We start from the raw sequence: 22,914 nt of genomic DNA on the forward strand, positions 1-22,914 counted from the left end.
TTCCACTGAGGCAAGAACCAGATATAAAAGGCATTCAAATTGGAAAGGAAGAAGTCAAAATTTCATTATTTGCAGATGATATGATCCTATACATAGAAAACCCTGAGGGGTCTATAACAAAGCTTCTAGAACTCATAAATGAGTTTAGTAAAGTTGCAGGTTATAAGATCAATGCGCAAAAATCAGTAGCATTTCTCTCCACCAATAATGAGCAAGCTCAGGAGGAAATCAAGAAATAAATACCATTTACAATAGTAAATAAAAAAATCAAATACCTAGGAATAAATTTAGCTAAAGATGTAAAAAACTTATACACAGAGAAAACTGTTCAAGGAAGTCAAAGAAGACCTAAATAAATGGAAGAATATTCCCTGTTCATAGACAGGAAGACTAAATATTATTAAGATGTCTATCCTACCAAAACTGATCTACACATTCAATGCAATCCTAATAAAAATCAACACAGTACTCTTTAAGGAACTAGAAAAACTAGCTATGAAATTTATTTGGAAAGGAAAGAGGCCCTGAATAGCCAAAGACATATTGAAAAAGAAAAATGAAATTGGAGGAATCACACTACCTGACTTCAAAACATACTACAAAGCTACAGTAGTGAAAACAGCATGGTATTGGCACAAGGAGAGACATACAGACCAATGGAAGCGAATTGAGAGTTCTGATATAGATCCTCATATATATAGTCATATAATATTTGATAAAGCCACCAAACCCTCTCAACTGGGAGAGAATGGCCTATTTAACAAATGGTGCCTAGAGAACTGGATATCCATATGTAAAAGAATGAAAGAGGATTATCATCTCACACCTTATACAAAAATCAACTCAAGATGAATCAAAGACCTAAATATAAGAGCCAAGACCATAAAGACGTTGGAAAGCAGTGTAGGGAAACATATACAAGACCTTGTGATAGGAAATGGCTTCATGAACTTCACACCAAAAGTACGAGCAGCAAAAGAACAAATAGATAAATGAGACTTCCTGAAAATTAAAACCTTCTGCACCTCAAAGGAGTTTGTCAGGAAAGTGAAAAGAGAGCCTACAGAATGGGAGAAAATATTTGGTAACCATATATCTGATAGGAGACTTATAACCTGAATATATAAAGAACTCCTATATCTTGAAAATAAAAAGACAAACAAACCACTTAAAAAATGGGAAAAAGACTTAGACACGTCTCCAAAAAAGAAATACAAATGGCTAAAAAGCACATGAAAAAATGCTCCAAATCTCTAGCTATCAGGGAAATGCAAATCTAAACTATAATGAGATACCATCTTACTCCCATAAGATTGGCAGCTATGAAAAAAACAGAAGACTACAAATGCTGGAGAGGATGTGGAGGAATGGGAACACTCATCCACTGCTGGTGGGAATGCAGAAGGATCCAGTCATTCTGGAGGACAGTTTGGTGGTTTCTCAAAAAACTAGCCATAGATTTGCCATATGACCCAGCAATTCCACTGCTGGGTATATACTCAGTAGAACTGAAAACAAATTTCATAGCAGCATTGTTCACTATTGCCAAAAATTGGAATCAACCCAAATGTCCATCAAAGATGAATGGATAAATAAAATGTGGTATATACATACAATGGAATACCACTCAGCTTTAAGAATGAATACACTACAAACACACGTGATAACATGGATGAATCTTGAGAACCTTATGTTGAGTGAAGCAACCCAGGCATTGAAGGACAAATACTGCATGACCTCAATGATATGAAATAAGTAAACCAAGCTGCCTCAGAGAGCTAGAGACTGGATGATAGGCTTAAAGAAATTGGGGAGGTAGAGGAAGGATGTAAGCTGACACCTAATTCCTCTTGTGAGTGCCTCTTTAAACCATTCTTTGGAGCTGGTGTTTCTGCGTGATGAAACTGGACTCAGATGGGATCTCTTTTCATAAGACTTTCATGCTACTTTACTGGAATTGTAGTTGGTGTTGGGGTTTAAGATATATTTAGGGGATTTGAATCTCTGGACTGACAATATGATAGCCAGGACCTGAGCCTCAATAGACTTCAGCTCCTACAATTTGATTTATTGGACTCACCTCACTCAGCTAAGATGGAGTTGAAGAAGGACAACCACCACACCATGGAGCCTAGAGTGCCTACAACTGAAAGCAGGAGGATTGCATCCAGTATCCATGTGGAATCTGAGCCTCCTCTTAACATAGAGGTGCAACGGACACAACCAATCCAAGGTCCACAGAGAAAATGTGGCATTGGAGTGGGAAAAGTGGACATGGTGGCTGATGGGTATGGGGAATGGCAGGAAGAGATGAGAGGTGGAGGCGCCTTTGGGACTTAGAGTTGCCCTGGATGGTGCTGCAGGGGCAATCAACGGACATTGTAAATCCTCCCAGGGCCCACTGGATGGAATGTGAGAGAGTATGGGCCATGATGTGGACCATTGACCATGAGGTGCAGAGATGCCCAGAAATGTACTTACCAAATGCAATGGATGTGTCATGATGATGGGAGTGAGTGTTGCTGGGGGGGGGGGGGGGAGTGGTGGGGTTGAATGGGACCTCATATATATATATTTTTTAATGTAATATTTTTACAAAATCAATTAAAAAAAGAGAGTACATTGTTTAATTTCCACGTATCTATGAATTTTCCATTTCTCCCTCTTAATAATTTCTAGTTTCATTCCCTTGTGGTCAGGAAGATACACTGTATGCTTTCAATATTTTGAATTTATTGAGACTTGTTTTGTGAGTTAAGATAAGGTCTATCCTGGAAAACAATCCATGTGCGCTCAAATAGAATGTATTATATTGTTGTGTGAAGTGTTCTGTATATGTTTGTTAGGTATATTTCGCTTAGAGTAGTATTCAAGTCTTGTGTTCCTTATTGATCTTCTGCCTAGATGTTCTATTCCATTATTGAAAGTGGTATATTAAAGTCTGCTACTAATGATGTAGAACCACCAATTTATCCCTTCAAATTTGTCAATATTTGCTTCACATATTTTGGGGTTCTGCTTTTAGGTACATATAATTATTTCTCTTTGTTGAATTGACCCCTTTATCAGTATATAATGACTGTATTTGTCCCTCAATACTGTTTTTGACATAGTCTATTGTATCTGATATTAGTAGTTACCTCGACTCTCTTTTATTACTATCTTTTATTTTCATGGTATGGTATATTTTTTCCATCCTTTCACTTTCAACTTATGTCTTTGAATTTAAGGTGAGTCTCTTATAGACAGCATATAGTTGGGTCATGCTATGCTTTTTTTTTTAATCCATTCTTCCAGGCTCTGTCTTTTGACTAGAAAGTTTAGTTCATTTACACTTAAAACCACTACTGATAAGGCAGGACACTCATTCCACATTTTGATTATTAGTGTTCATAAATCTTTGTGTTCATAAGTCTTACCCCCTTCAATCCTTCTGTTAACATCTACGTTCATAATTATTTGATATTTTGTATTGTACCATATTAAATGGATATATTTTTCATATATTTTCCTTGTGGTTGTCATGGCATTAAAATTTAACATTCTAATATATAACAGTCATATTTGATTAGATACAAACTTGACTTCAATAACATATACATGCACTGGTTCTTATGCCCCTCCATCCCCCCACCTTTTTTGTATTTGGTAAAGTTTATATCTTTGTACATTGTATGTCCAGAGCCATAGGTTTATCACTACTTTTTTATGCATTTGTTTTATACCACCTGTAGGAAGTAAGAAGTGGAGTTACATATAAAAAATACAATACAATACTACTGGCTTGTAATAACCTAAAGTTTACCTTTATTGGAAGTCTTTTCATTTTTGCTGCTTTGATCCACTGCCTAGTACCTTTCCCTTTGGGTCTGAAGAATTCTCTTTAGCTTTACTTGTAGGGCAGGTCTAGTGATGGACTCCCTCAACTTTTATTTATCTGGGGATATCTTAATCTCTCCCTCATTTTTTTTATCCTCCCCCTTCCCTTGTGGCTTTTTTTTTTTTTTTTTTGGCTGTTTGCTCTCTGTGTCCATTTGCTGTGTGCTCTTCTGTGTTTTTGCTTGTCTCCCTTTTTCATTGTGTCACCTTGCTGAGTTGGCCCTCTCCGGTGCTTGCGGGCTGGTGGCACTCTGTGATGCCTAGGGGCTGGCGGCTCTCCACAGTGTGCGGGTGAGCCTGCCTTCATAAGGAGGCCCCAGGATGTGAACCTAGGGCCTCCCATATGGTAGACGGGAGCCCAACTGATTGAGCCACAGCTGCTTCCCTCTCCCTCATTTTTAAAACAAATCTCACTGACTATAAGATTCTTGGTTGGCAGTTGTTTTCTTTCAGCACTTAAGTGTTTCGACCTACTGCTCTCTTTCCTCTGTGGTTTCTGATGAGAAACTGGTACTTAATCTAGTTGTGACTCACTTGTACATTATCTCTTACCTCTTGCAGCTTCCAGAACTCTCTCCTTGTCCTTGCATTTGATAGTTTTTTTTTTTTTTAAAGATTTATTTATTTATTTAATTTCCCCCCTCCCCTGGTTGTCTGTTCTTGGTGTCTATTTGCTGCTTCTTGTTTCTTTGTCCTCCTCTGTTGTCGTCAGCGGCACGGGAAGTGTGGGCAGCACCATTCCTGGGCAGGCTGCACTTTCTTTTCACGCTGGGCGGCTTTCCTCACGGGCGCACTCCTTGCGCGTGGGGCTCCCCCACGCGGGGGACACCCTTGCGTGGCACGGCACTCCTTGCGCGCATCAGCACTGCGCATGGCCAGCTCCACACGGGTCAAGGAGGCCCGGGGTTTGAACCGCGGACCTCCCATATGGTAGACGGACGCCCTAACCACTGGGCCAAAGTCTGTTTCCCGCATTTGATAGTTTGATTAGTATGTAATGGGTATATTTTTCATCCCATTTACCTTGTTTGGTATATTCTCTTGGCTTCTTGGATGTGCATATGCATGTCTTTGGCCAAGTTTGGGAAATTTTCTGTCATTTCTTTGAATATTTCTTCTGCACCTTTCTCCCTTCTCCTTCTGGGATTCCCATAATGCTGTATTGGTATACTTAATGGTGTCCCAGCAGTCTCTTAGTCTGTTTTAGCTTTTCATAATTCTTTTTTCTGTCTGTCCCCTCAGCCTAACTAATTTCAATCATCTTGTCTGTGAATTTGCTGATGTTTTTTCCTACCAGCTCTAATCTGTTGAAACCCTTCTGGGAATTTTCATTTCAGTTATTGTGGTCTTAAACTCCATTAGTTCTGTTTGGCTCCTTTTAAAAATTTTATCTCTTTACTAAGATTCTCATATTGCTCATTTATGCCTTTCCTGATATTCTTTAGTTATTTTTCTATATTTTCCTTCATTCCCTTGAGCATATTAAAAATAATTCTTTTAAAATCTTTGTCCTGTATGTCCATAGTCTTTTCTTCTTTGTTGTGTTTTGGGAATTTTTATCTTCTTTCTTTGGATGGGACATAATTTCCTGTTTCTTTGTTTTTCTTGTACTCTTTTGTTATACACTATACATTTTAATATTTTAAAATAACTCTTAGATTTATTTCCTGAGATGTCTGTTTCTTGAGCTTGTAACCAGTTGGTGATATGACAGAAATTTTCTTGAGTGTCAGCTCTCCTATCAGGAAGGTCCATCCAAGATGAATTCAAAGTTCAGGGTCCTTCCTGCCTTTTCTGGGCCTGTGTCTTGTCCTGGTTTTTGCTCCTGGCTTATAGGAATTTCATTGTCCCCTGTTTATAGGAATTTGAATGCCCCCTCTACTTCTCTAGAGATAGAATTTCTCCTGTCACAGGTGTTCCATTTAAAGCATGTAACCCTTTCCCACAGGTTGTCCACTCAATTGTTTCTTACAGTGCTTTCATTGTCTCAAGCTGCTTTTGCTTTTAAGGCAAATTCTGGGAGGGGGACATGTCTGAGAGGAATTTCCCAAGTCAGTATTTCCCTATAAGAACAAGGCCTGGGACCCATAAAGGGAGTGCTGGCTGGCTCCAAACTGCCCTGGAAGGGGATGAGGGAGGGACCAGGAAGAGAATCAGGAGCTTCTTCCTTGGCTTCCCAAAGCTGCACTTTTTTGACCTGCCCAGTAAATGCAGCCCTTTAACTGTCCTCTGCACCTCTGAGGGAGAATGGTATGTTTAATTCTTCACTGCCACCTTCTGTCTAGATTTTAATGATCTGGATGGAGAGATTGAAGAAGAATTATATCTTCTTCATGGTAATTAGCTTTCATGGAAGAGATATAGTGAAAACTAAAACCATTTGGGTTAGAATTAGACAGTCTGTGTTCAAAACCCATTTCTACCTCTTATAATTCATACATCACCAGTGTTTATGTATTTTTTCACTTTCTCTCAAATTGTTTTACAAAAATGACATCATTCTGTCCACACTATTTTGTAATTTACTTTGTTTTAAAGAATGAACAGCTTTCCAGTTCATTAAATATTTTCTACACTGTCAGTTTCAATATTTGATGGAATTCCACTCTATGAATATATTATAGCATATTTAATTGTCCCTCTTTTGGACATTTTAATTGTTTCCAGTTTTTCATGCTTATAAGCCAAGGCATGATGATAGCTTATAGCTGAATCTTTGTGCACACCACAGTCAACCTCTTAAAGAGTCATAGGCCTTTCCAACTCATCCCTCAGAGTCCTTCCTAACAAGCACAATTTTGTAAATGAAATGGTTGGTGTTTGTTAGAGCTAGCACATCATTTTGTTTTTTCATAGAGTGTTACTTATAAATGTCAATCCAGTGTCTCTGCTGTCCACAGAATAAAATTAATACAGCTTACAAGGCTCTCATAACCTCTTCTGTCACATCTCTTGCCATTTATCCTGGTATTTAGACTCCAGTCAGATTTAATTTAGAACTACTTGAACCCAAAGTGCTCTTTCTTGCCTCCAGGCCTTTAAACATGACTTTCATTCTGTCCAGAAAGTTCTTTCTTTTCTTCTTCACTAGTCTAACTTCTTACACACAACCTTTTATGCTCCAGTTTAAGCATCAGTTCCCTTGTGAAGCCTTTTCTGATCCTCCTAAATGGGATTAATGTTGCTGTTCTCAACATGAGAACATATTCAAAATGTGAATTCTGTGCTTCACTTGTGGCAGGATAGTCTGAATCTCATCTCCTTCTTCCACCTCTCTCCATCCCTTCTCTACCCCATGGTCAGGGATGAAATCTGGGGATTGGAGAGAAGTGACATGGTCATAGTCCATATATTATCATCTAATGGGAGGAAGTTTTGTAAGGTGCTCCAGGAAAAGAGAGAGTCACATGCACTCTTAGCGTGATAAGACCAGGGTTATTATTTCATAACAAAAAGGGTAAAAGTGCTAATAGGAGGAATAAAATTGGCTCATCTATATACCAGGTAAAGAAGTTTCAGAAGGAAAATAATCCTCATGATGATGAGTTGTATTTCAATGCAATGCTTATGAGAAAACCAGCCACCACCTGGAATGGAAATCTCATCATTGCGTCTCACTGTACTGTCCCTCTCACAATACATGGGACCAGAGTTCACCTTTCCTTTGACCATTCCTTTGACCCCCACCCCCAATAAGAGGTACTGACAAATATTAACACTAGGGTTTACCCCAATTCCCAGGCAGAAACAGAATAAATTGAGAGAGAAGAAATAATGAACATTCAATAATGAGTATTTTTCAAGATATAAGAAAGGACTTAGGGCTTCAATTATTCATAATGGAGGGATGGCATGTTTCACAGATGGGCAGTAGAGGCCCTAGACAGAAAAGAGCTACATGGGAAATGTAGTCAGCTATGACCAGGTCTGCTGTACCACCTTGAGGAGGCCTAATGGTGCAGAAAACAAAACAACCCAGAAACAACTTAGTTATGAAACTATGGCAGCATGAGAAATTTTGATTGAATCTGGCACCCAGGTATTAGGTCAGATTATGACTGTTTCTTTACTTTCCTCCCCATCCAGCCTAAAAATGATAAAAAGACAATGATCCTAAAGCCCTGGGTTCTGGCAGAGCTCTCACTCTGGAAGGGCTGATGAAACTCCCAAAATTCAGAAGCACCTAAGAGGAATAAAGAGAAAGGGGGTCTGTGTCCATGTGTATCATCATATATCCTTAATCTTAGGTGTATCCTTTGTGTTTCTTGTTGGCTGAAACAATAGTAAAACAAAGCAAAAATATTCTTAGTTGAGTCTGACTTGTCATTCTTGCCAGTCTTCAAATCTAGACCAGTCTTTGTAGTCTGGCTTTAATTCAAGAGAAGACTGTGGAAAGAAAAAGAGAGAGGGAGGTGAGTTAAGGAATAAGGCAGCACATGGAGCACCCTCCATTGGCTAAGGCAATTAGGCTTTGTCCTTTTTTTCCTCAGTACCTCCCTCTCAACTTAGCTCAGTTTTGGGTTAATTACTTGAACACATTTAAGAAGAATATCTTAAACCTTTACAATGGTCCAGTGTGTATTCAGTTTGAGGAAAGTGAATAGGATATATCCAGCATAGGTAGGGATAAATTCACTCCATGGTGTTATCCTAAATCTTCCTTGTGGTGTCATGGGTGGTAAAAGACTATAAATATCTAAAAATGGCCAGCTGTAGACATAGTAGCTAATTTTTTCTGACTTTCCCCTGTCATAGAGCAAATATATAGACATACCCCATGGATCCTGAGAGGAGAGGTCTGTCGCATGAGTACATGCTTATCACATTTTATTGTTACCACACCCATCTTATTTAACATTGTATTCCCAGTGTCTAACACGTGCTTCATATAGAGATAATAAAGATGGGTTGAATGGATGAATTAATGAAGGTATGCATTGCAATAGGACTGTGTCAATCATACAACTAATATCCACTGAACACTTATATACAAAACACTTAGGAGGAAGAAAATTAACACCTAATCTGTCCAGATGTTTATTGCTAATGCACTTATTAATTCATTTATTTGACAAATATTTATTGAATGCCTACATTATGCACTTAATTTTCACCACTTATTGAACCAGGTTACTTAGCATGAAGTTAAGAAAGCTTCATAGGGACTAAGAACTTTCTGAAGTCTTAGGAAAAATTTTGTAGTGTGTATACTTTTCCAAGGAGAGAGTCCACATATTTAATCAGAATTTTATAGAGCTGTATTGCTTATTGTCTCTCATGGAAAGAATAAGAACATCCAAATTGTGGTCTCTGTTTTCAAGTTGGAAAGATGAAGCATGTATAAAGCAAACTAAGGCAGAATATTGTAATTAATCAATAAGTGGTAAAGATGTTAAGTGTCTTAGAACCTCAAAGTAGAGAGAGATTATTGAGGGTCAAGGTGATTAAAAAAGATTTTATGGAGGAGATAGGACTCAAATTGGGTCTTATAAACTGAATAGAAGTTGTCTGGGAATAAAGGCTCAGGTAGACAGGAGGGAGAGAGGCATTGTAAAAAAGTAAAATTATGTCAATAAGTCTTTGAAGTAAGAACAATATTAAGAAAACAAATAAACCCATGGTTTGTTCAGGGAAATCATTGGGGCCAGGGCTTAAAAGGTGGATTGGAGCTAGGTAATGGAGGACCTTAAGTTCCAAATCAAAAGAGGTAGACTTTATCCTACAGAAATTCTACCAAATTTTTCTTACAGAGAAGTACTAACAAACTGAATCCAAGTTTTAAGGAGTTTTTGTAATATGAACTTATGGAAGCTACAAGAGTTCAGAAAATGATAACCTACTCATAAATCTACCTTTGGGTTAGTTTCAGATTATTTCATATGATGGTCACCTCTTTACTAACAAGGGAAAAATGCTTATTACATATTGTATAGATGACAATCTTCAGCAAATTACAGTCCTGGTACACTGGCTGAACAAACTTCTAATTATTTTGAATGCAACATGCAATTGGTGCAGATGTAGCAGAGGTGGGCTCATATTTCACTAAGGGCCACTAAATTCTAGTTTGAATTGGACCAAGTTCCAGGACTTGATTTTCTCTTCTGAAAAGAGTAGGAATAATTAAATACATCTTTGAAGTATAAATGAGAATGGCAATGATCTTTGGTAGTACTAAGGTCACATTTATTCCCCCTGAGGGAATAAACTTGGGATGATAGGAAGGAGTTCTTGTGAGGACTCAGGGAGACAAATGGAGAAAGTTCAGGGTTGGTTGGTTAGAAAGGAAAGCTCTTTAAAGCTGGAAATGGCTCTCATGAACATCTTCATCAGTTATTTCTTTCTCCTCTCTCTGTTAGCTCAAGGTAGAAGTTGCAGCAAGGGATTATTTGAGTTGCTTTGAGAAGTTCAGTTGAACAAGTTGAATTTTAGAATTTTTTTTAATTCCTGGCAGTAACCTTGGTGATATTTATTCCAGCCTCATAGTGTGAAACATGAAAAACCAACGGATCAACCAACAAACAAAAATCCCCTGAGAGGCCCAGCAAGCTTAAGTGGCTTGGCACACTAGTGAAGTAAAGGAACAAGACAGAATGACTAGAACATAAGCTAGAAAGGGCAGGAACCTAGTCTGGCTAGTACATCATTGTATGCATATTGATTGAAACTGTCCCTGGCACATAGCAGGAGCTCAATACATAGTTCTTGAATGAGTGAACCCCAGTCTTCTGATTCATTGTGGTATTCTTTCCAGTGCACCTTAGAAACAATGGTAGGTTTAATAAAATAGAATGTCTTTGAGCAATCAGGACTTGTTTGTACAATAGCAAAGGACAAAGATAATTACAATATGTGTAAACTTCCCCAGAAACATAACTCCACCTTACATGGAGATCAGTGCTTTCATCACAGCACACATTAACCCCTTAAGTCATTCTGCAGCAGCAGCCAAGGTGATGTTTGTAGACATCCCAATTTATAATTAAGCAGCCAGTTGCCCCACAACCTCAAGGGTCTGTTCACATATGTACATTATCCAGGAGCAGTAGGAGGCCTCTAACTTCTGCTGCCAACATGCTAAAAAGAAGAGCCAGAGGGCATGGACTGGCTGATGTTTTTAAAATAATACATGTTTTTATAACTGTAATGAAACAATTTTTTCTTCTTTCGAAATTGGCTCTTTCCTCATCTTGTAAATTGCTACAAGAAGTCGGAAAGACTTTTTTTTAAAAAAAACTCTAATTATTATTATTGAACTGTAGCTTAGCTGATGAGAGTATACTTCAGGAGTATCCTGGGGCTGTTGATTGTTAGGAGGCTCTGAAAGAAGTGCCTCTAGAGAATATCCTGGGGAAAGTCAAAGAGGCTCTTCCAGGGTTTCTGCTAAGTTCCGTAAATAAGGAAAAGCATAAAAACTTACTTCAGGAGAAAAACAGTTTTGCATTAGAAATCATTTGAAAGAGATGGGATTCTGAGACAGTATCAAGGGATTCTCAGACTCTGCCTTTGGTGGACATTTGCTATTTGTTTTAAGGTGAGAGAGGTGCTGGTGCTCCTTGCAGAAAATGCCAGCTTAATTTATCCCGTTCTTGGTTATGATACTCAGGAGCCATAGGCTTGTTTCCACCTTTGACCAAAATATTGAAGGACTATATATAACTTTAGGGCATCTTCTCATCATGACTCTCCCAATTAGAAATGAAGCTATTCTGATCAGGGCCTTCTTGGCATTATCTTGAATACTTGAATACTAAATATAGTCTCCAACAGCTGGCACAGGAGTGTTTGGATCACTAGATGATGCTTTGATACTGGTAGCCTGATTACTGGTAAGCACCTTCTAATTCAGGCATCTCATAAATTGTGCTGCTTAAATCAATGGATCATCTGCAGTTTTTATAATGCTGAGCTTAATTTCAGGCCATTTCCTACCACTGGCTCATTAGACTTCAGCGACCGGAGATGCTGCTTGATCTCAGAGGAAATATTAACACATATTGGGAGCATCATTATTTGTCATGAACAGTGAGTCACCACAAGAAAGGGCACAGAAAGCTATGGGATCAAGAATAAAAACATTTGGAGAGAGAATTCCAGCTTGGGGATGGAGTAATACAAGGCTCACTGTAACTGGGGAAAAGTTTTTTTTTTCCTTTCCATATTTGGACATTGATAATAGTAACAAAATGCCTTTCAGTGATTGGGAACTTAGGTCAGTTTCCAGACCATTAGGTCTTGAGTTATAATTTGGTGCATAATAAAAACAGACAAAAGAAATTGTTTGCCAATCATTTATTTTTTTCCCCACACAGTCCAATTAGCTCAACAAGAATGTCTTCAAGGTAGTATCAAAGGATTATGGCTGATGAATCTTGTTAAAGGGCGCTAGGAACTTGCCCGTTTACACATTTCCTCCCTTCCCTCCCCCAATACGCGCTTTGCGATCTCTTAATGGTAGAATATAGATGTTTACAAGATCCAGAGCATGCTCTCTTTCAGCGAAAATTAACAAAAGTAGTAAAATTCAATTCAACTTGAAAGCCTGGGGGAAGAGAATGGAGCACTACAGACCACAGCAGACACAATTTGAAAATTTGAGCTCCGGAGTTGTTTGAGAAACACCTTGCTTTTGCTTCATGAGATTTTAAGTGTTTGTGATTTTAAATATAAAATTAAAAAAAAAACTCACCTAATTTGAATTCTAAATCTTCAGGTTAAATCTTATTCTTAACAGACCTTTCTTTCAGCTACTGGCTTATTTTACAGAGAGATTTTCTGCAGAAGTCACTCCCATCCCATTATTCCTGGGTTGTAAAATATCAGTCATTTCACACAGAATCTGTACTAATTCTGCCACACAGGATGAGACATGAAATGGTGGTAAACACTAATGCAATTTAGACCCAAGAGGAAATATCAACTTGAACATTATGTAATTTTGAAATCTAAATTCTTCACAAAATGGTCCAACCACTAAAAAAGGGGCCTAATTCTTGTGAATAAAAAATCGTCATATTATTCTTACTTTTGAAAGCAACAAACTAACGTGCTTCTCAAACAAAACTCCTCACAAAAAAATCAAATGATTTGTTTTTAAAAATGCACAGCACATCCACACCCAACAGCAAAGGCATCCTGCAGTAAAGAACTACTTAAGAAGGAATAAAAGCAGGAGTGTAAAGTACATGAAATGAGTGTAATTTAAGATTTTGAAAGAGAAGATACATTCCAGCAGAATTTTCCCATAAGCAGAAACATTTGCGCCATCCTTTGGTACCCAGCGTTTCTCATTTTCCTTTGCTCGAAGCTTCGGCAGCGGTCAGGACATCGGCAGCATCTCTTACGAGTGGTACTGAGAGCTCTGCTCTTGGATGTACTCATAGAGAGGGCTGGAGCGCACCGGGGTGTGGGCGAACTGGCGCGTGCTGGGCTCTAGAACCTGCCGACGGCCCTGGGCTGCCTCCCGGGTTTCTCTCTCCCGGACTTGGCGGCGCCTCTGCTCTTCCTGATCCTGGTGGAGGAGCTGTTCTTCCTCCCGAAATTTCCTCTCCCGCTCCTGGCGGCGAGTCTGCTCTTCTTGTCGCAGTTGTTCTTGAAGAAGCCTCGTCTCCCTGACAAACTGCTCCTCGGCTGGGTACAGCCTGTATCGCTCCTGCTGGCGTCTCTGCTCCTCCCGCGCCTCCTCGCGCAGGTTCCCGTCCTGCTCCCCGCGGCGTCCCCTTTCTTCCTCTCGTGCCTGCTCCAGGATCTGCTCTTCCTTTAGGAACTTCCTGTCTCTTTGTCGCCGGCGACTCAGTTCTTCCTCGGGTTCCGCGCGACTCAGCTGTTCCTCCCGGGAGAAGGCCACTTGTAGTTCCTGGCGGCGCAGCTGTTGCTCCTCCCGCAACTGCCGTTCCTCGCGGAACTTTCTGTTCACTTCCTGGCGACTCTGCTGCTCCCCGAGTTCCTGGCGCAGCAGTTCATCTTCGCGGAATTGGCGGTCGCGGTCCCGGTGGCGCGCCTGTTCCTCCTGCCTGAGCTGTGCGTACCGCTCCTGGCGCAGCTGCCGTTCGTCGTCGCGTAACTTACTTTCGCGCTCCTGGCGACGCAGCTGTTCATCCTCGCGGAACTCTACGTCTCGCTCTTGGCGAAGCCGTTGCTCGCGCTCCCGGCGGCGCAGCTGCTGCTCCTCCCTTTCCTGGAGCAACTGTTCTTCCTCTTGGAACTTTCTGTCGTGTTCCCATGGGCGCAGCTGTTCTTCCTTACGGAACTTTCTGTCGCGCTCTTGGCGCAGTTGTTGTTCCTCCTCACGGAACTGTCTGTCGCGGTCCTGGAGGCGCAGCTGTTCCTCTTCGAGGAACTTTCTGTCGCGCTCGTGGCGGCGCAGCTGTGCTTCCTCTTGCTCCTGGCGCACTTGTTCTAAACGGGACTTTCTGTCGCGCTGTAAGCGAAGCTGCGCCTCCTCCCGGTCGTCGAGGAGGAGCTGTTCCTCCTCTCGCAGCTCTCTGTCACGCTGCCGGCCGCGCAGCTGCTGCGCCTCCCGTTCCTGGCGCAGCCGGGCTTCCTCGCCGAATCGTCTCTCGCGCTCCTGGCGGCGAAGTAGTGGTTCTTCCCCGAAGCTTCGCTCTTGGCGAAGCTGTTGCTCGCGCTCCAGGCGCCGCAGCTGTTCTTCCTTTTCGTGGAACCGTCTGTCGCGCTCCTGGCCGCGCAGCTGTTTTCCCTCTTGTTCCTGGCGCAGATCTTCCCGGAACCTTCTGTCGCGCTCCAGAAGAGGCTGCTCCACCTCACGGAACTGTCGGTCGCGCTCCTGGCGGCGAAGTTGTTCTTCCGCGCGGGGCTTCCTGTTGCTCTCTTGGCGAAGCTCTGGCTTGTGCTCCTGGCGGCGCAGTTCCTCCTCCTCCCGCTTCTGGCTCAGTAGTTCTTCCTCGCGGAATTTTCTGTCACGCTCCTGGCGGCGCAGCTGCTCCTCCTCCCGCTCCTGGCTCAGCTGCTCGTCCTCGCGGAACTTTCTGTCACGCTCCTGGCGGCGCAGCTGCAGCTCCTCCTGGAGTCGCCTATCACGGGACTCCTGGAAACTTTGTTCGCGGAACTTCCTGTCTTTTTCCTGACGGCGCCTCTTCTCTTCTGTTACCTCTCTCAGCAGCTGTTCCTTTTCCTGCTGCAGCGCCTCCTCCCCCCGGTACTGCCTGTCGCGCTCCTGGCGCCTTCTCTCCCGCTGCAGCTGCTCTTCCTCCTGCTGCAGCTCCTCCTCCCCCCGGTACTGCCTGTCGCGCTCCTGGCGCCTTCTCTCCCGCTGCAGCTGCTCTTCCTCCTGCTGCAGCGCCTCCTCCCCCCGGTACTGCCTGTCGCGCTCCTGGCGCCTTCTCTCCCGCTGCAGCTGCTCTTCCTCCTGCTGCAGCGCCTCCTCCCCCCGGTACTGCCTGTCGCGCTCCTGGCGCCTTCTCTCCCGCTGCAGCTGCTCTTCCTCCTGCTGCAGCGCCTCCTCCCCCCGGTACTGCCTGTCGCGCTCCTGGCGCCTTCTCTCCCGCTGCAGCTGCTCTTCCTCCTGCTGCAGCGCCTCCTCCCCCCGGTACTGCCTGTCGCGCTCCTGGCGCCTTCTCTCCCGCTGCAGCTGCTCTTCCTCCTGCTGCAGCGCCTCCTCCCCCCGGTACTGCCTGTCGCGCTCCTGGCGCCTTCTCTCCCGCTGCAGCTGCTCTTCCTCCTGCTGCAGCTCCTCCTCCTCACGGTACTGCCTGTAGCGCTTCTGACCGTGGAGCTGCTGCTCCTCTCGCTGCAGCTGCTCTTCTTCGTTCAGCTGCTCCCGCTGGGCCGTCTCGGCGGTCGGCACGTAGCGGCGTCTCTGGCTTTCTTTTTCTAGTTGCCACTTCCATTTCTGGTCGCGGCGTTGCTCCTCCTGGCATCGCTGCCTCTCCTGGTCCTCTGGGAGGCCGTCGTCCCGCTGGAGCTGTCGGGCGCGCTCCGGACGCGGGAGCTGCTCCTCCTGGAGAGACTGCAGCTCCTGCTCCCTCTCGCGCCGCTCGCGGCGCTTCTCCTCCTCCTCCTGGCCGAACCGTTGTTCCCTCTGCAGGCGCCCCTCTGCGCGCAGCTGGCTTTCCCGCCGCTCCCGCAAGGAGGGCCCGGCCGACGGCTTCTGGCGGCGCCTCTCGCTTTCTTCCTCCGGCTGCCGTTTGAAGCCGCGCCGCTGCTGCTGCTCCTGCTGCTGCCGCCAGAGAGCCTGCCCCTCCTGCAGCCGCTCCCGCTCCTCGCGCCGCCGCCTCTCGTCCACCTGCTCCTCCTGCCTGCGGGGCCGGGAGTAGACTTTGCTCTGATGCGCGTCGACCTCGCTTTCGAGCTGCCACCGCCACCTCGGGGTGCGGCCCTTCTCCTGCTCGCGGGCCTGTTCCTGCGGCTCCGCAGCCAGCTCCTGTTCTCGGCGCCGCCCCTGGTCGTAGCGGGGCTCCCGGCGCCCGCGCCTCTGCCCCTGCAGCAGCTCCTCTTCGTCCTGCCGCCCCGGCCCCTCCCGCCTGCGCTGCGGCTCCTCCTCGCGGCGCTCCCTCTTCAGCTCCCGCAGCTCGCTGCTTTGCAGCTGCTCTTCTTCCGGGCGTTCTCGCTGCTCCCGGCCTGGCCGCTGCTGCTCCTGCTCGCGGCTCGGTAACTCCCGCTGCTCCCGCGTCCCTCGCCTTTTTTGTTCCTCTTCCTCGAGGAACTCCTCCAGACCCGTGTGCCTCTGCAGCTGCTCTTCCTCCTCACCGTGCTGGTCTTCCCGCCCTTTCCGTTCCCGCCTTTGCAGCCGCTGCTCGGCGTCGCGGAGCTGCTCACGCGTCTCTCCGTCCTCTTTAGCGAGCTCCCTCTCCTGCTCCTGCCACTTCTGCCTGCGTCGTTGTTCAGGTTCTTCTTCCATTTGTCTGTCCCGGGGCTCGAATCTCCGTTGGTCTTCTTGCCTGCGACCTTGTAACGGGTTCCCCTTTCCCTCACACTTTGTTCCGCTCTCCTCATCTAGCCCCGCGGCCTGGTGGAGAGCGTAATAACAAGCTTGAGCCATCTTGAAAATTAACATGAGGTATTCATTGAAATCGACCAAACCTTCACGGTCGCGATCCAGAAGTTCCAAGACCAGATCTACCGTCTCAGGGTCATGTGGTCTCTATGAAAAAGATAAACACAAACATTTTACAATGTACTGTTTACAGGTGAAGTACAAGATTTGAGCAACTTTCAGTTTCTCTCTAATGATAGGCAGACATGCTTTCAGCTCAATTAGAAAAACGCCTAGGTTGAATCAAGCCTTCTTGTTCCCAGGTAAGAAGTTAACACCATAATTTGAAGTATACATTTGTTGGATGTTCTTGCTTCTTGTAGTTTAGTGCTGTATAAAAGAACACACGCTTTTTTTTGCTGGCTAAATAAGAATGAGCTCTTCAAGAGAGAAAAACAATGGAAATTTAAAAAAACTTGCAGCATTCATTTCTATCTGAAATTGCACCTCGATTTGATTTCTAGCCCATGTTTGAAAACAGAAGAAAACATCTGTGATATTGCCACTATACTAGGGAAAGGCTGGTTTCCCATTTTGAAATTTGGAAGTTAATTTTAAGTTTCTTCCAAGTCTAGACTTGCCATGCTTTAAAATGAATAGAAAGTCACCATTCTTTGTTTTGGCCTCTCTTGAGAAGAAATTTCATAGCCCTAAACCAATAGAGATTTCCTTTTTTTGTTAGTTCTTACCTGGAGAACATCTCCAAGTTCTCTTTCAAGGAGGATCTTCAGGTCTTTCTTGATTAGTGCTGCCCCATTACAATCATTTGAGGCATATTGATAGAAAATTTCAGTGATATCGAAGAAGCTTCTCAGAAGTGGAGACATTTTTTTCTTCCTTCAAGTTCAAGTGAACCTAGAACAACAATTTAGGATCCAGAATCAAAACACCATTTGAACTCTTGGGGAGGCTACATCCACACTATTTCAGGTAGAATCTGAATAATTTGATTTTACAAAAGTAGTTATTTTCAATCTAGGTTTCAAAACACTTCATCTGTGAATATTGTACTCCAGAAGGGGAAGAGAGATTCTGAAAAATTTCAAGCCAGGGAACCATTTTCAGATTGTCCTGTAATCAGCTCTTGATTGTTCACCCAATCTTTATTTTCCATATATTTTCATTCTCTGTTTTTCAGCTTCCCAGCATATTCCAGAGCAGATAGTGACGAGAGGAGAGCAGAAACTTAAATTTGGTATGTTCTTACTCACAAGCACCTTCTCTAAAATTGAGCAAAGAGGATAGCTGAAAGCCAAGAGGGGAAGGAGGGCATGGGAGTATCCTAAAGTGGGCAGTTAAATGTAATTGCAGAATATTTGGGAGCAACTCAAACAATGAGAAGGGAATGTGAATTATTTCCTAACATAGTTCATAAGAGATCTAGAAGTATAATCCAGGTCACCAGATCTAAGATTAAATACTACTTTTTTTGATAAGAATGTAAAAGCATTGGAAAGTTCCTTTCTGGCTGGCTACAAGAGTCAGCATGCTAAGCTGAACCTGGAGAACTCTAAAAAATACTGGTCTTGAGGTTAGCTTTTTGTTAAACCCAAATAAACCATTTTAATCTTGACAAAAACCAGCAGCAAATCAATGTTAAAAGAATAGGTGAACATCTTCATTTGTTGTGTGAGTTTAGTGGCCATTCTGGCTGGCTTTTTTTCCTACTGCTCAATGCCAATAAATTAGATGTCATAACTATAAAAAGAGAACAGAGGATTGACAGACTCTTGAAAGGGCAGTTTTTAGGAAGATGAGCTCCACCGAAATCTCACATGATCATTCCCCAACCCCTAAGATGGAAACAATACAGAGTTTAGAGACTTGGGAGGAGGACTATGTCTCCAAGTAAAGCCTTCAACTTTAAAAAGATGGGATGGAGTTAGACACCCCAGTAAGACGCTGGTCTCTTCTGACACATTCTTCCACTGTCTCCCCCTGTGCCATATCTCCAATAATTAGAAAGTGAATCCTGCAAAAGAACATGATGCTATAGAATGGGACTTACCACTTCACCAGAGGAGGAAGTCAAGTGCTCACTGACACTGCTGGCAAGTGTACTGGGTAACCTGGAGTTGGGACTTTTTATAGGGGTTTTAATTGTGCCCTGGGTAGCAACTTGGGAAGGAGACACCCACTCTGTGGGTTGGCCTGATTCATCTAACTAAGCCCAGCTCCACCTCTGTCTCCACAAACGGATTGTTTACCTCACTATTTGCTCACGTAGCTGTTTGGCACGAGGTTGACAGACCTTGCCTCCTGACGGTTAGGGTATTGCCGCACCTAATATGAAAGGGAAGAATATTTGGCAGAATCTCTAATTTTCTTTACTTGTTAAAACAAAAGAACAAAATTAAGTGTTCAGAATCTTCATTGATTATGATTTCATTACAAAGTAGTAATCTCTAAGCCATTTTCTTTATAAAAGATTTAAGTTCTAGGTTGGGATTAAACAGAAACTTGAGTATAAACTGTTCAGAAGCAATTTCTTCATGGGATGTGACAGTCAATGGGGACCAAGAATATTTAGGATAATGAGAAATGGGTAAGAAACTGGCTTAATTTCTTCTCTAAAAATGCAGGTGGAAGTAAAAAATTTACATGTATTCCTGGGTCTTACAGTGGTTTTCTTAGAATTGGGAATTACCTCCTCAGTAAAGAATTTTGGAGGGTACTTAAAAAATATGTTATCATAAGGCAACTTGGAATCTGAAATTTCATTCTTAGGAATAGTACATGTAAATGAAGTTTGCTCTTTTTATTTTCATTAGCATATTGGTGCCCCTGGAGAAAAAGAGCTGGGGTAATGCATTATTTTAGATATAATCATCCTGCTCAGCTTAAGTTAATGACTATGACACCTAAACACTTGAGTCTACCTCTCCTCCTGGAAATACATTAAGATAATCAGTCATTCTAGCCCATTATGGCCATCAAGGCTTTCTCATCTCTTGCCGTCATTTGCAAATCTCAGCGCTGTTTTATTATAAGGAACTGGATCTTATTCCTGGCTGTCAACGACTCCCACCCTTACATTTCGGACTCTATGAAACTGGTTCACCATAGTTTTATAGAGACTATTAAATGATTCAGTGACTTCTCTACATTTCTTTCTTTTTTTTGGTCTTTATTTTTTTAATGTTACATTAAAAAAATATGAGGTCCCCATATACCCCCCACCCCCCCTTACCCCACTCCTCCCCCTATAACAACAACCTCCTCAATTATCATGAGACATTCATTGCATTTGGTGAATACATCTCTGAGCACCGCTGCACCTCATGGTCAATGGTCCACATCATAGCCCACACTCTCCCACAGTCCACCCAGTGGGTCATGGGAGGACATACAATGTCCAGTAACTGTTCCTGCAGTACCACCCAGGACAACTCCATGTCCCGAAAATGCCCCCACATCACATGTCTTCCTCCCACTCCCTACCCTCAGAAGCCACCATGGACACTTTCTCCACACCAATGCCACATTTTCTTCAATTATTAATGACAATAGTTCATGAATAGAATATCAGTAAGTCCACTCTAATCCATACTCTATTCCTCCAGCCTGTGGGCCTTAGAATGGTTGTGTCCATTCCATATCTATATCAAGAGGGGGCTTAGATTCCACATGGATGCTGGATGCAATCCTCCTGCTCTCAGATTTTTTTTGTTTCTTTTTTTGTTGTTGTTTTGTTTTTCTCTGCATTTCTGTTTCCTCCTTTGTCTAACAGAGGCAAGGTTTGGTTTTCTGAATTTTGGGGAGACTCTACAGGGTCCTTTAATGGAATGTGATGATTTGGAAGCAAAATCTTAGTGGCTATTTCTTTCGTGCAGATTGGTTGAAATGATAATGAAGTGGAATTCTTTTTAACTCTTCACTTGATGAAGAGGAAAGTGGAGTGATAGGAGCTAGGAAAATAATTGTAAACTTGGCTCACTTCTGTCTCTTTAAGTACTGAATGAAGTCTGTGATCCAGAGGTCTTCCTAGAACTATCATTATTTCTTGTGATCACTTAGCAAACATGATGTGGCAGTACCTTAGTGTTAAGAATGAAGACTTTTCCTCTTTCCCTTCTATTTAGGGTTTTATACAATTTCTTTAATCTTTGGGCTCTAGGATAGGACCAAAAAATCACCACAGAACCCCTCTCTCTCACATGGAAGGTACTAGACTTTTATTTGGGGTCCCTCAAGGAATTCTCTGATAAGACTTATCGTAGGTCTGCTTTTGTTGTTACTGTCATGTATGAGATATGTTGGGGAAACCCAGGTGAGGTAGCAGGATGCATTTGTGTGGCTCCATTATCTTTCTAGAATCAATATCCTAAAAGGTAACTGGACATTTATTGGGTTCTATGAGAATAAAGATCAAATAATAAATAATATTAATCATTTTAAAATCATGGTTGAACAAGCAAAAAAAAAAAAGTGGCAAACACAAAAGGAAGATACTTCTGAATAGCTTTGAAAAAAATGTCTGAATTTGCATCCATGGTAACAGAAAAACTCTTCCTTCTTCCAGAATGAAGCTAAATCTTAAATCCAATGATGACTTTCTTACCCACTCTAGTTAAGTTAGTATGGCATAAAGGAAAATATTTAAAAACTGCACAAACTGAAGAGAATCAACCTCTTCCTTGCCACTCTTGATCTGTCATCAAAAAGGTTGTAAGTAGACTTAAATGCTATTAGTTTCACCTTCAAAAATTAGGTTTGTCATTCTCTTAATGAAGTGGACTTTATTGCTCCATAATGTTCTTTTATTTTACAGTGTTATTATTTTAAAAAGTTGAAGGAGCCCCTGCCACGAGTCTTGGACAGAGGAATAATTTTCATTGCTTTTCCAATTCCTTAAAATGTTAACTGGATCAGTCTATTTTTATTTAAGGGCAATTGGGACTTTTTGAAATCTGGAGGTTTTCACTCATTGTGATTTGTAAAGAAGGAATAGTGCTTTTATAATCTGAGGACTCCATATTCTTTATAGACAAAAAGTCTTACAGTCTTTCTAATTCTTGAGACTGAAGAGGTCAGAGACTATTACTGATAGACTATTACTGATATTTAATAGACTATTACTATTACTGATAGGACCCGAGAGACCCCATTCTGTTTCTGCAAGAACACTCTTCTTCTTCAAGGATTAATGTCAATGGGTCCAGAATACAGCTACATATTGTACTGTTACTTGGCTTTGAGGCTTGGGCTCTTATATTACATGGGAAATGAAAAGAGAATATGAAATTGATCACTCAAGTGCTTTAATATTATATCAGTCATGAAATCCCTTTCCATGCTGAAATTTTTGGGGTTGGGGCTCTGCTGGATTAACAAACAAACAAAAATAAACTAAGGAAATGAAAGTTTTCTTTATTTCATTCATTGACTCATTTCCCATATTCTCTTCTCAGCAAAAAATAATAGATTTGACGTTCTGTGACATTCTGTCATTCCCAGGCTCTGACTTGGCCCTGTTGGATAGTCATCAAAGTGGAAATTTAAATTCAGTCTATTGTGTGTCTTTAGAACCCAATGTGAGCCATGATGTTGACACTCTGGGAAAATATCCAAAGTAGGATGATTTGAGATGGATTCTAGTAAAATAAGACTCATTGGTAAGCTCTCTAAACACCTCCCCAATGAAGACTTTTTCTTTAAAATTAGGCGTTACATCTTTCAAGTTTCCTATGGTTTCCTCTTACTTACCCACTCCCTGGGACTCCACTTCTGCCAATCCACAAATATATTTTCTTTGAGGCCCCTTACAAGTCCATCTCCCCCCCAAAGCCTTCCTAGACCCTTACATACTACGATCTTCCCATTTAAAGAAAATTTTCTCTGCAGCATATATAGTCAGCACCACAAAACCTAGCACTAGTTAATGTGTAATTTTCATACTCTTCTCTAATTTAGTGGGTGCTTGTTTTTTCTTCTCAGGTTTTAGATTCCTTGTAGGCAGTGCTGTATTGTTTATTTCTACTAGATACCTAGTAAAATTCTTGCTGATATAATTTTCTTGCAGTGTGGCCATTTAAATGGCC

General features: G+C 42.3%; 1 protein-coding gene and 1 long non-coding RNA gene across 2 annotated transcripts; one reads left to right on the top strand and one right to left on the bottom strand.

Annotated features, from left to right (window-relative positions):
* Positions 1-12,160: 12,160 nt before the first annotated feature.
* Positions 12,161-17,700, bottom strand: TCHH (trichohyalin). The gene is made up of 2 exons (XM_058309660.1): positions 17,563-17,700; positions 12,161-16,981 (listed from the first exon to the last, which is right to left on the bottom strand). Exons 1-2 carry the CDS (start codon positions 17,698-17,700, stop codon positions 13,220-13,222), a joined length of 3,900 nt encoding a protein of 1,299 aa, XP_058165643.1. The 3' UTR covers positions 12,161-13,219.
* On the top strand, positions 17,010-18,924 carry LOC139436272 (uncharacterized). Its single transcript, XR_011645383.1, has 3 exons — positions 17,010-17,136; positions 18,012-18,068; positions 18,836-18,924. It is a non-coding gene; the product is annotated as an uncharacterized lncRNA (long non-coding RNA).
* The last annotated feature ends 3,990 nt before the right edge of the window (positions 18,925-22,914 follow it).

This window comes from Dasypus novemcinctus, chromosome 13 (assembly GCF_030445035.2).
Source record: "Dasypus novemcinctus isolate mDasNov1 chromosome 13, mDasNov1.1.hap2, whole genome shotgun sequence".
Lineage (NCBI taxonomy): Eukaryota > Metazoa > Chordata > Mammalia > Cingulata > Dasypodidae > Dasypus > Dasypus novemcinctus.

Excerpts from the sequence above, each read along its gene's own strand:
- TCHH (XM_058309660.1), bottom strand. The coding sequence starts at position 17,700 with ATGTCTCCACTTCTGAGAAGCTTCTTCGATATCACTGAAATTTTCTAT. Across the intron at positions 16,982-17,562 it reads AACTTGGAGATGTTCTCCAG|AGACCACATGACCCTGAGAC; the intron begins GTAAGAACTAAC and ends TCTTTTTCATAG.